This window comes from Telmatherina bonti (assembly GCF_933228915.1).
Source record: "Telmatherina bonti genome assembly, chromosome: 16".
Taxonomy (NCBI): domain Eukaryota; kingdom Metazoa; phylum Chordata; class Actinopteri; order Atheriniformes; family Telmatherinidae; genus Telmatherina; species Telmatherina bonti.
The window spans coordinates 30,953,139-30,966,430 of record NC_136614.1 but is presented as its reverse complement, the minus strand read 5'-3'; the positions used below and the strand labels follow the sequence as shown (position 1 = coordinate 30,966,430).

Genomic DNA, 13,292 nt, shown 5'->3' with positions numbered 1-13,292 from the left:
ATCATCTTCGTCAATGGCGTCCAGCTTCACCAAGTCCTCTGCTGTCCTTTTTCCCACCGTCCACAGCTGAAGCAGGTCGGTTCCCCCGCAGCCCCGGCTTCTGCGGATCAGACCCAGGAGGTGGGCCGTCTGCGTGGGGAAATGGAGAAGAAAACACTCTTATTCGAGGAGGAGCTGACGCGCAGGGAGGCGCAGCACGGCACTGAGCTGAAGGCCCTACGCAAAGAGCTGCGAGACGCCGAGAGCCAGCACCTCAACCTGCAGAAGGAGATCCTCATGCTCAAAGACAAACTGGACAAAACTCGCCGTGAGAGGTACTTTACCTGCCTGCCCCCCCCCCCCCCCCGCCTCAGTCCTGTCTGATCAAGACTTGCAGAGTATCGATATTATTGTTAATATATTCTCTAAAGATCTAAACATTCATCCAGTTATCTCTCTTGGTTTTCTTACAGTGAAGACTCTGCGAGGTAATTACAGATGTTTATCCAGTAGCTTCGTCCCTCTTCGTTCCTCTAAACGTAGCTGTGACGTGCTGTGTTTTTTTTCATTGCTAATCTAGCTGCTCCTCTGACCTTGAGATTTGATTTGTCATGTAGACCTGTACTTGACCTGTAGACCTGACAGTGTTTCTTTAGGGATTCCAGTACTTCCAGTGCAGTTTTTCTTTACTTTACAGATGACTTGCACGTGAATAAACGTACCTGTAATCTCAGTTCTTAGGTTTCACATCTAGGGATGATTTAAAAAGAAAAAAAAATTAATCTAATTAATTACTAATTACAGGCTTTGCAATAATTAATCTTAATTAATCACATTTTAACTACATAACATTTTTGCCAAAAAGCTATTTTTTTTTTGTCATTTAAATGGATTTTAAGGGTTTTTAAATCAAATAATAGAAAACAATAATATAGTAAACTCAAATTCTATTAATGTCTGGAAAAATGCATTTAACTATTAAACGGTAAAAACAAAATAAAGAACATCCTGGCAAAAAACGGAAAAGTAAAATACTTCAACTAACAGCTGCAGCTCCAGTTATTCTCTGAGTCTACAACATGTTTCAGTCATTTTAACTTTTTAAGTGTTTCATCCACATTAATAGACGTTAATATCTGACAGTAAACCAGGACGAATTAACCAGCATTAACTTCAGTCTGATCATGCAGCAGAGATGATCACCTCCTGCTCTGACAGCAGTGTGGAGCTGCATGAGGACCGAGCTACGTATGTGTTCTGTAGGACGGGGGAGGAAAGGGAGGTGTTGCTAACAGAGAAGAGAAAACTACACGTTCTTTCTGACTAAAAGTCCTCCATTCCACAGTTGTTTCCTGTTTTGTCTTTAAAAAGACTCACTGAAGGCTCTGAAACACCGCTAAATATGGCGGCAATGCGGCTAAGGTAGTTGGTAAGGTAGTAGCGTGTGCATCAGTGTCATCGACGTACCAGGAAATCTCTGATAAAAGTTCTGTCATTAAATGTGTAACTTTTTTTTAACGCTAATCTTAATTAACGCGTTAAAGTCCCACCACTAATCAGGACATGAGAAATAATCATCTGGTCCTTGTGGGGTTTTTATTGGATAAATACAACCTGAGATATTTTACAAAAACAAAGTCAAAATGCAGAATTAGTGTGTAAAAAATCCTCCATTAGCTTGTAGAATCATGTTATCAGTGTCTCATATCGTCCTGGAGGAGTTTTCATCAAGTCGTGTTTTGGTTTATTCCGCTTTGCAGCATTTTTGTGTTAATAGCTCCCCCACTAAATCTGGACTTGGACTGGATCTTGTCAACATCTGGATTATTTTATTTTGTTTAATCATTCTGTTGTAGACCTGCAGGTTTGTTTGGGATCGTCGTCCTGTTGCATGGTCTGGTTTTAGCTGTCAGACAGATGGTCTTGCTTTATACTTTGGTATCCAGAAGAGTTTATGATCCACTTACTGACTGCGAGGAGTCCAGGTCTGGTCCCCAACCCTGCTCCCCAAGGCCCACTAACCTGCAGAGGTGTGTAAAAGCAGGGAAACATCCACAGAGGGCCTTGTAGTCCCTGCTGTAGCTGGAATGAGCCCATATCATGAATCTCCCGCCACCGTGCTTAACCCCTGGTATGAGATGTTGATTCTTTTTTTTTTTTTCATTCAATCTCAGAAACTTTAATCCCAAGTGCAATTTATAAGCAGTAAGGCCCGTTGATTTAAAGACAATCAATCGATATGGGATCATTTAATAAATACATCCAGATACCAGTAAATAACATGACTTGACCAGTGACACCAGTGACACTACAGCATGACCCACTCGTCACACGTAAAGTGCCAAAAGACTTTACATAAAAATGGAGATAAAATACAAAGGCATCATTATAAGTTGCTTTCTGGCCACTTTGGTTTCATCTGGACGTAGTTTGAGAAAGCTTGTGTTTTTTCTCAGATAAAACTGAATGCTTCTTTTTTTAAATTTTTTTTATTTTTATTATTATCTTTTAAAAATGGAGAAAAGTAAGAAAATGTACTTATCAAGAGGACATTTATGTCTTAATGCAGCTGTTTCCATGCTGGACACGATGAGTGTCCTTCCAAGCAAGCCACACTTGTTCAGTCTTTCTCTAATCCTGAACTTTGACCTGGAACCTGCTAACCGAGACCTGAAGAGTCTGACATGTAGCGCTTGTCTTTTCTACTGGTCCAGTTTGTGCTGAACTTGCCGGGAGGTTCATTCCTGGGAAGATTGGCAACTTTGAATGTTTTCTTTGGTGAATTATTGTCCTTTCTGTCTCAGGAAGAATGTTGTCTGTTCTCTGTCGGTACTCCTACTTCCTCCCACCATCCACAGACATGCATGTTGGGTTAACTGGTTACTAACTTCTCTCTAGGAGTGACTGTGAGTGGTTGGTTGTCTCTCTGAGTTGGCTGTATGAAGGACGGGTGACCTGTCCAGGTGTATCCTGCCTGGGAATGGCTCCAGCTTCACCATGCCGAAACCAAGAACTGATTGATCGTTCCCTCTAAAATTACTGATCCAAATAGTTTAGAGATGACTTTGATTGGTGTGCATCAGAGGCGTCCAAAGTGCGTCCTCGAGGGCTGCTTGTCCTGCTGCGATTGGACGTTTCCAGCTGAATCAGATTAATGGGTGATGATTGGGCAGAACTAGAGTCAACACCTGCATCAGGTGTGTTGGATCAGGGAAACAACTAAAACCTGCAGGATTGTGGCCGTTGCAGACTGGAACCGGACACCCCTGATGTACAGTTCCTCTCTAAGCTCACTGTGGCGTCTTCGTCACGGTGTAAACACACACTCACTGAGTCCGGCGGAAACATTCAGGTTGCACTTCTTTTCCTCACAGATGCTTCAGTTTGGTGTAAATTTAGTGAAATAAATAACGAGACAGAATCTGCGTTTATCTGATATTTAATCGAGCAAAGTTTGGACGATGAAATGTCCTGTCGTGTTCCAGCTTCTACGTGGAAGGTAGAAGATGTTCCTCATGTCTGCAGATGAGCACAAAGACTTCTCAGTTGTTTCATGATGCAGCGATAAAATCAATGCTGGATTTTCCAGAAAATCAGCTTGTCAAAATGAAAACCAGAAATGTTTCCGTTTAGCCCCCCACCCCACAGGACCGGACCGCTCGGTGCTTTAACGGGACCCGATCCCGCCTCGAGAAGCAGCGGTTTAATCTGATTTTAATACAATCTTGTTTTTGTGCAGGAAGCTTTGTAGCTTTGTTTTTGTAGCCAGCAGCCGCCCCTTCCTGCCTCGTCTTACTAACATATTACCCTCACTGCTTTCTAATTCATTTTTAAACACCCTCCTGGATCAGGTTTTAACTGCATTAATGTGTTTGGGCTTAAAAATGCGGCGCTGGTCTTTGTTCAGAGCCTTTGGTTCACCCACAAGGCGGCAGGATGGGCAGAATAAGAGAACGTTTAGGTTCATTTTCAGCAAGCTTTCGTAAGGGGTGTTTACATTTACATTGTTGGAAGTTTAACTGTGTGTGTGTGTGTGTGTGTGTGTGTGTGTGTGTGTGTGTGTGTCTTCTGCAGCCAAAATGAGCGAGAAGACTTTGAGATGGAGTACAAGCAGAAGTACGAGAGAGAGAGGGTCCTGCTCAGCGAGGAAAACAAGAAGCTGTCCAGCGAGCTGGAGAAGGTACCACATCCGCTCTCTTCACTCTTTCACAGTCAGACCATCGCAGTCCAGTTACCCGAGGTAACCCCACGTTGGACGGCTCCAACACCATCACATTCCTCCCTCCGCCCCCGTTGCCCCACACCGCCAAAGAAATCACTGTTCGATATTCCCCCCGTGGAAAAGGCTGCAGCTGCTGCAGTCGGATGGAATGACTCTCTGGATCTCGCTCTGTTGACTTTGGAAACGACTCCTGGAAGTTCAAAAAGGCCCCCGACTTAAATGCTTTCTAATAAGAGGGAGGCAGCCTGACATATGGAATAAACCGAGAGTGTTTTTAAAGTCTGCGACGTACGAAACGCTGAATGTCTCCGTGACACACTGGAATTAAATCTCAGCAGCTGTTGTTCATAAATACAGTTTAAATGACGGTTAAAATAATGAGTAAATCATTTTTATTTAAAGCTCTCCTAGATGTAATATGAAATAATTATCATGGCTTTGTCTTTAAAACAAGATGAGAGCAGAAAAACAAGGAAATAAGAACTGCTGGGTCTGGTTGATAATAAGATACTTAATGTTATTTTACATTATTGTTTATATTTTATTATAGTAGTATTTGATAGAAAACGGTGTCAGGGAGAAGTTTTTGGCAGCAACTCATCATGCAGACGTGCTGAAGTTCAGTCAGAGCATCAGAATGAGGAAGAAGGGAAATTTTAGTGACTTTGAGCAGCAGAAGACCACAGCGGGTTCCCTCCTGTCAGTAAGAACAGGAAACTGAGGCTACAATTCACACAGACTCACCAGAACTGGACAATAGAAGATGGAGAAACGTTGCTGGTCTGATGAGTCTCCAGTTCAGCTCCACATTCACATGGTAGGATCAGAATCTGTTGGAAACATCATGACAACATGGATCCATCCTGCCGTCAGGATCAACGCTTCAGGCTGCTGCTGGTGTGATGGGGTGGATCAGCGAAATAAAACCTGCTTAGAGCTGCAAATGTCTTATAACTAATGATTATTTTTATAAATATCTACTATTGAAAATCAGCAATATTCAAGAACTTCAATTTTTCCCTATTTTAAGCTTTAAAATAAAGAAAAAAAAGTAAAACTTTTGCAAAGAGAAAATATTTCATTGGAGTAGATTTTTTTTTTTTAATTCTCTTAAAAATATTTAAAAACCTGCATTTCTTATAATATTTTATATTTTTAAAAGTTGTTGTTTGTTTTGTTTTTTTTTTAGCTAATGCTATAAAGAGATGTTGTAAAAGGTCCAAGGAGCCACAGGTTGGACACCGTTGGTGTGGAGGATAGTTTCTTGTCCCAGTTTGGTCCCATTAGTCCCAGTATGACATGGTTTAAGCAGCACAGCCTACCTGAGTCCTGCTGCTGACCATGTCCATCCCTTTCTGAGCACAGTGTAGCATCTTCTGATGGAAACTTCCAGCAGGATGATGCACCATGTCACAAAGCTCACATCATCTCCACCATGACGATGTCAAGCTGAGTTGTGCAACACAGGAAATAATTACACATAAAGTTAATTGATGATTCGTGTGTTTACTCAAAGAAAATTTATTTTAAGTTAATCTTTCATGTTTGATGTATTTTAGAGCGACTGCATGGCTGCAAAGCAGCAAATCAGATAAATAAAACTTTATTTTCTTCACAGCAGCAATGCATAAATAAACACTCCGCGTACCTGTGTCAACCTTCACGCGCCTCAGCGGACAGAGTTGCAGCAGCGGTGTGTGAAATCCTCTGTTCTGCTGAGTCATTGTGTGGCTGGTTTATTTATAGAAGAAGAGACAAAACAGGAGATGCAACCTCAGAGGCAGCGGTCAGTGGGCCAATCAAACGCTTCGCCTTTAATCAAGTTGAAGTTTGATTAAAGATGGTCGAACATTTCCTCTGCATATAGAGCACGCTGTATAAGCCAACCATTCACTTCTCACTGCCTTCAAATGCTTAAATGCATTTTTCTTCAGTTGTCGATCAAGTCTAGAAGGATTTGATGTCACGACCTGCTGTGCTCCCTCCCCGTCTTATGGTTCCTCTCCTGATGTTTAATCACTTCCCCACACAGTGACTGTAAAGGCATCTGTGTGAATCTATTAATAATCTTTGCTGTACGAAAACAGAACATGTTTGGATGTTTCTCTTCCCAAGAGTTGTGGTTCTGCCAGAAGAAGGCCATGTTTATGTTCATTTCAGTATTTTATGAGCTCGGCTGTCTCCGCAGACCCTCCAAACAGAGTTTTGTCTCATCACATGTCTGTCCTGATCAGACGCCAGAAATGTGCACGCTGAGTGAGGTATGCCAGCAAACAGCGAGACGGTTGGGAGTCCTGCAAGGCTGCAGCGTTGTCTCATCGCGTCTGGTTTAAACCAGTCGGGTCGACTTTTAGAGGAATGAAACTCCTCTTTGTGTGTGAAGGATCTGAACGTGGACTCATGAAGTCGGTCTTCACCTTGGCATCCTCGCAGCAGCTTATTAGACTCGTTTTAAATATCTGTGGATCCTTTTAGCAGCTTTCAGGCGTCTGATGACAGCTTTATATTTTTACTCTTTTTTTTTTTTTTACCATTATGTTTAAATATCTTTATTCCTTTTTCCTGCTGTGTTTGTTCCCTCAGCTGACCAGCATGTTTGAGAAGGTGAGCAGCTCCAACCGGCAGCTGGAGGACGAGATGAGGGAGCTGGCTGATAAAAAGGAGAGCGTAGCTCACTGGGAGGCCCAGATTACTGAAATCATCCAATGGTAAGACGTTGGAGCGTCTCTCAAGTGTCCCAAAGTCATGCCTGAGGCGTAAACTTTTCCACTCTGTATTACAAACTGAAAGACGTCTCTTTCTCACACACACAAACACACACCCAGTCTAGTGTTGTATTGAGTTCCTCCTTACAGTGAAGCTGCAGCATGTCTTGCATACCTCCTGAAGATCTCAGCACTACTCGACCCTCCCTTTCCTCTCAGATCGTTTCCCATAACAGCTGACACCTCGCCAGCTGCTCGGCCTTCCTCCGTTGGCGAGGCTGAAGTCTTCACATAGCACACATACCATGCACACAGAAACAGAAAAACACACACAATGCAGCCACAGAAACACACATTAGGCCGAAGCGCATTCCAGACATGCGACTGTGGAGAGTTTAGTGACCTCTGGTGGTGGTGCAACGCTACTGCAGGCACTTCATTATTACGTATTAGCTTAACTTTTCATTCATCCTCATGTTTTATTTGCTCATTTTGTCCAAATTAAGCAGAAAATGCTTCAGATTTCAATCCTCTCCATTTAGTTATTAATCCTCATTGTTTTGTGGTCACATGTTTGCATGTTTCTATCTGCTCAAGAATGTTTGAAGAAATCTTCTCATGTGTTTGCAGGAGTAAATGAATGAAGAAAGATATTGCTTTAGTTATTTGTTTTGCCTTTATTTAACCAGGAAAGTCATTAAGATTAGAAATCTCTTCACAAGGGTGAAAGTCTGCTGAAACGCTGCACAAAGTCTGCTGTGTAAAGCACATAACACAGCGCTTCATCCAGTGTCTTAAGGGAAGAAATGACTTTCTCCCTTCACTACACTCTACAGGATACTCTTATAATTTAAGAGATTTAACGTAACTGTTTTTTAGATTGTTCCATCTGCATGGTAGTAAAAAAAACTATTTTACTGAAGTCTGGAAACACTGAAGGCCAGCTTTGTGATGTGAAGATGGGAACTACAAGAGATGACAGACTGACCTGTAGGAGGTCAACCTTTCAGTCCTAATATGCACACAAGCTGTTGATAAAATCATAATCTTTGTTTTTTGGGTGTTATGTAACTTTCTGACGTTAAAACTTTGCATTCTTAACTTGTTTGACCCAAATCTATCATGCTGCTGTCCAGCGGCGTTCCAAGGCCAAAACCTGCATTACATGACTTCTTTCATTCGAGATGCAGCAGCGTTTCGTTTTGAACGCTGGGAAATTGATATTTAGTTATTTATTTCGTTGTTTATTTATTTATTTATTTGTTTTATGGAATGCCCCTTGAGTTGTGGACAAAAACATTAAACGTATAACTTTACGTTATAATCAACAATTACACAGATTAAACGCAAAATAATATTTAAGATACAAACAAACGAGACAAACTTGCTCACTCTTACACTTCTCCACAGTCCTGCCAGTCTACACATGTAAAACACAGAAATAACACAACTAGGGACGTCAGAATCAGTAATTATTGATCACGTCACAGAATTATGTAAAAAAAGGCAACAATGTAAAGAACACTATGAGAATAAATTTTGTTTACTCATTATTATTATTATTTTTCTTTTTTTTCTCTTCTTCCTTCTTTAATTAATTTATTATTTATTTATTTTTTCTGTTTACTTACATTGGTTGCACCACGACACAAGTTCCTGACATTCCCGGGGAAAACAGTTAAACAGAATTACAAGCAACATCAATACCAGCATTGTTGGTAGTTACATTCATATTGACTGTAATACCATTATTACTATGGTATTCCCCAAAAAAAAGGAAAAAAAAAACCACACACTGGCTGTTTTGAACATGCAACGTCGCAAATTCAGTAAGAAAATATGAGAAAGAGACAAAACAGAAGTCATGAGATCGTCTTCCGCTGGCTGAGGAGAGCGAACAGGCCAAGTAGGTGGAAGATTGATGCCGTTGAAAGGCGGCGCATCACTGAGAAAATGTCCAAAGTTCTGCAGTGTGTCTTTCATAACATATTTAGACCAATTACAGCTTTTATCATCTGTTATCAGGAATATAAAATCCATGGATTTAAGGGGAAAAATATTTAATGTAAAGTTGAATGTATTTGGAAGTAATTTAAAGACATGTAATTGTGTGTGTGTGTGTGTGTGTGTGTGTGTGTGTGTGTGTGTGTGTTCTGCAGGGTGAGTGATGAGAAGGATGCTCGCGGCTACCTGCAGGCTCTGGCCACTAAGATGACCGAGGAGCTGGAGGGACTAAGAAACACCAGCCTGGGAGCGAGGGCCACGGTAAAATCCCGCTCTCATCTCCTGCAGGTGTTACTGAGTCACATGATCTCACTTCTAACTTTTTCCCCTCCTCTGTTTCAGGACATGCCCTGGAAGATGCGTCGCTTCGCCAAGCTGGACATGTCCGCTCGCCTGGAGCTGCAGTCGGCTCTGGACGCTGAGATCAGAGCCAAGCAGTGCATCCAGGATGAACTGAACAAGGTTAAAGCCGACAACATCTCCACAGAGTGGTACGGTCATGTTCTTATCGCAGCTGGAGGTGTGAAACTTCCACAGAGAGACTTTAAGTCTGACGTGTTGTCGTCTGTGATCCGCCAGCAAACTGCAGGAGGTGGAGAGTAAAAACCAGGAGCTCCTGATGGAGATCGACCAGCTGAAAAAGGAGACGGAGGAGCTGCGGATGAGACGAGGTGAACTTAACTAAATAAAACACAACTGCAGAAACTGGATGAAGGAAACATTTACTGTGAGATTACCACAGAAGAAAGGTTTATACCACCATCGGCGCCATATCGGAGGCCCTTATCTGAGGAATAAAATCTTGTGCTGCTTATTGGTCATATGAAACCAGTCCTGTGACTCATTTTGTTTAAATCACCCTTTGATGTGTTAATACCGAACCACAGTTTTGTTATTTGTTCTGTAACTATAGGTGTCAAGCACCAGGATTCCCAGAATTCCTTCTTGGCTTTTCTTAACGCCCCCACCTCTGCCCTCGACCAGTTCGATGTAAGTCTTTCCACCCAAAAAAAATCCCCACCGACCCTTTTCATTCATCTGCCTGAGATTAAACTTCATGCTTTTGTTGATTTTTCTGTCCTTATTTTTTATTTTTGGATGTTTTCATTGCCTCACTCTGGTCTATCAGGACTCCTATTCCTCCTCTTCATCTTCTTTAATTGAGTTTTGGGAAGATGTAAGTTAATCCTGGTTAGGTGGAGGTCCATGTGTGTTTATACCCACATATCAGTACCTGAACCTTGTAGGATTTGAGCAACTAGATAAGAAAAACTGTGAGTTTATGTGTCTGTGAGTGTGTCTGCGTAAGGAAGAACAGATTCCACTGAAATTTATTAGGAAAAGATAAATTGACCAGCGGTTTTTATTGGGTGCTCGCTGGATTTGGTGGATTAGTGGTTATAGATCAACATTAGCAACAGGACTGTCAACTATGAAGCTGGGACGGGCACATACGTTTTGTACATCTCTGTTTGTACACATAACAAGTCCACATACAGATTAATTCTGCAAGCTTTAAAATAAAATTAACTTTCACAAGTCTTAAAAATACGGGTAACTCGTACTAATATTAAAATAAATAAATATAAAATTAAAATAAATAAATAAAATAAAATAAATAAAAAAATTTAAAAAAATTAAAAAACTTTAAAAGATTTAAAAATTAAAATAAATATAAAATTCAAACTAGTTTGAAAGAAAATTTTAAAAGAAAAGACAATTTCACAAGTCCTAAAAACACCAGTGAATTTTACAAAACAAGTAAAAAAATTTGCTTTTAAAAGTTTTTAAAAGGCTTGATATAATAAAACAACATTAAAACATTAAAATAAAAGTCAGTTAAAATAACCAGTGAGTGTACAAGTCAGAAAGAGCAGGTCTTACAATACAAGTAAACATTATATATATATATATATATATATATATAATGTTTATATATATTTAATGTTATATATATAACATTAAAATACAAGTAAATTTACAAGTTAGAAAAACAAGTCATAAAATTTGCTGGAGTTTTAAAAGGCTTGATGTAAAAACTTTAAAATAAGTCAGTTTTACACCTCTTAAAAATAACCATTAAATGTACAAGAAGGAGCAAGTTTTACAATAAAAGTAAACTTGACAAGTCTGAAAGTAAATTAACTAGTCAGAAAAGCAAATCATAACAGTTATTAGCGTTTTAAAATATTTGTGACAAATCTTAAAAACAAAGGTCAGTTATAAAAGTCTTAAAAATAACCTGTAAATGTACAATTCAGAAAGAGCGAGTCTTACAATGCATGTAGTTTACAAGTCTAAAAGTACAAGTAAATTTACAAGTTAGAAAAAAAAAAAGTTGAGAAATATACCATAATTTTAAAAGTCTTGACGTATAAATATTTTAAATATAGATTTTAATAGTCTGTAAAATAACCAATAAATTTTACAAGTCAGTCAGAGCAAGTCTTACAATTGAAGTAAACTTAAAATCTAAAAGTACAAGTAAATTTACAAGTTAGAAAAAAAGACAAGTCATAAAATTTGCTTGCGTTGTAAACGGTTTGATGTATAAATTTTGTAATAAGTCAGTTTTACAAGTATTAAAAATAACCAGTAAATGTTACAAATCATAAGCAGCAGGTCTTACAATAGAAGTAAACTTTAAAGTCTAAAAATACATGTAAATTTACAAGTTAGAAAAAAACAAGTTGTGAAATTTACTAGTGTTTAAAAGTCTTAACATATAAATGTTTTAAATCTAAGTTTCACAAGTCTTAAAAATACCAGTAAATGTAAAAGTCAGAATGAACAAGTACAACAAAACAAGTAAACTTTACAAATCTAAAAATACCAGTAAATTTACAAATCCAACAATAAAGATTTTATTTAAAATCCATAAATATATCTGCAAGTCTTAAGATACTTATCAGCTTTACAAAACACACCTTTCACACCTAACACACCTTCTCATTTCTTCAGTATCTGATCAATCAACAATAATCACTTCAACTATCACAGCTCCGTAAAAGTTGTTTGGTTTATAGATCAATAAAACACTTTTAACACGTAGAGTAGAGATTTAGAAAAAGAAAGAAACGTTATTCTGAGCCTCCAACATCAACTGACTTTTAAGGAACTCAATCAGTTCCATTGATCCTGGTCAGATGTCGTGGCGATACTTTTATTGATCACAATCTCAGCCATCCTCATTGGTTAGAGATTAGAGAGATCTGATTGGCTCCTGAGTGGGCGTGGCCGATGAGTCGTGCTTGTAAAACTGAGCTGCAGAATTAATCCGATTGGATTACTTCCAGACTAGTTACATTTTCTAATATGGAGATACAAGTTACAGGCTTTTTGTCCCTGTCCGCGCTCCGTAGTCAGCCAGGACTTGCCTCTGTGCAACGTCGACTTTCCCAACCTTCTCCTTCCCCGTATCCATGTGTATTTCTTTCCATCACCACCTCTTAGTTTCTGTCCTGTGTGTGGATAAACCGTGCTGTGACGCAGTGCTTCCCAACCAGAAATCTCACATCTGAGCTAAGAGGACGAACAGCTGAGATGTTCGCCTCGCCAGACCTCAGAAAGCGTTGGGAATCGCTGCATAGTGTAAAAAGTCTGTCTCAGTCTGTATGAATATGTGTCAGCCAGCCTTACTAATATTCCCTCATCTCTCCGTCTCTCCTCTTGCCACTGAAGCGCTCGCCGTCCGTTGGCCCGGCGAGCAAAGGCAGACGTGTAAGCATCCCGCTGCGCTCCGCGACCCTCTCTAAGTGTGTCTGTTCCTCGTCTTACTGGTGATGTGTGGTCGTGGTGGCTGTCTGGTTGCATGGCGGGGGATTTAAAAAGAACACTTGTAATGGATGTTTGGATATTTAATGTCTGATGTGTTGGTGGAGTTGTCTTTTTATTAATGGTAGCTTGGTGAATGGCGATGCATGGATTGTGGTGTGCAGGTTTGCTTTGGGTGTTTTAGATCAGCATGGTCGCCGGGCGGTGATGTGATAGGAAACATGTCGGTGCAGATTTGACGTCATCTGGACCACACTGCCGCTGTTAGCATGGATGCTACATATGGATCTCCAGTTTGATTTCTTATGAACCTTTTCCTCCTTTTCTCTGTCTATCAAACTAGGTGGACTCTATTGATAATTTCACTCCCTCCAACACTCCATCCCGGGAAGACGACCCCAAGTCTCACCTCAAGTCCCGTTCACGTTCGCCCTCCATGGCCAGCGACATGGAGCCTATAGAGGTTAGAATAAGTGTGTTTTCATAGAAAACATCAGGGATTCATCTGCTTTCTGTGATTCTACTACAATATAATAAAACAACATTAAAATATTAAAGTAAAAGTCAGTTTTGCAAGTCTTAAAAATAACCAGTAAGTGTCAGTTTTA

General features: G+C 39.9%; 1 protein-coding gene across 4 annotated transcripts in view; it reads left to right on the top strand.

Annotated features, from left to right (window-relative positions):
* The window catches only part of cdc42bpab (CDC42 binding protein kinase alpha (DMPK-like) b), a 107,609-nt gene that overhangs the window by 77,506 nt on the left and 16,811 nt on the right, over positions 1-13,292 (top strand). For 3 of the 4 annotated variants that reach the window (XM_079255267.1, XM_079255266.1, XM_079255264.1), the window contains exons 17-25: positions 67-314; positions 4,054-4,159; positions 6,785-6,909; positions 9,066-9,171; positions 9,253-9,401; positions 9,490-9,581; positions 9,824-9,900; positions 12,592-12,630; positions 13,028-13,147. In XM_079255267.1, the coding sequence (XP_079111393.1) occupies positions 67-314; positions 4,054-4,159; positions 6,785-6,909; positions 9,066-9,171; positions 9,253-9,401; positions 9,490-9,581; positions 9,824-9,900; positions 12,592-12,630; positions 13,028-13,147 (1,062 nt within the window). The remainder of the gene's footprint in view (positions 1-66; positions 315-4,053; positions 4,160-6,784; positions 6,910-9,065; positions 9,172-9,252; positions 9,402-9,489; positions 9,582-9,823; positions 9,901-12,591; positions 12,631-13,027; positions 13,148-13,292) is intronic. The other variant, XM_079255265.1, reaches the window with a different exon arrangement.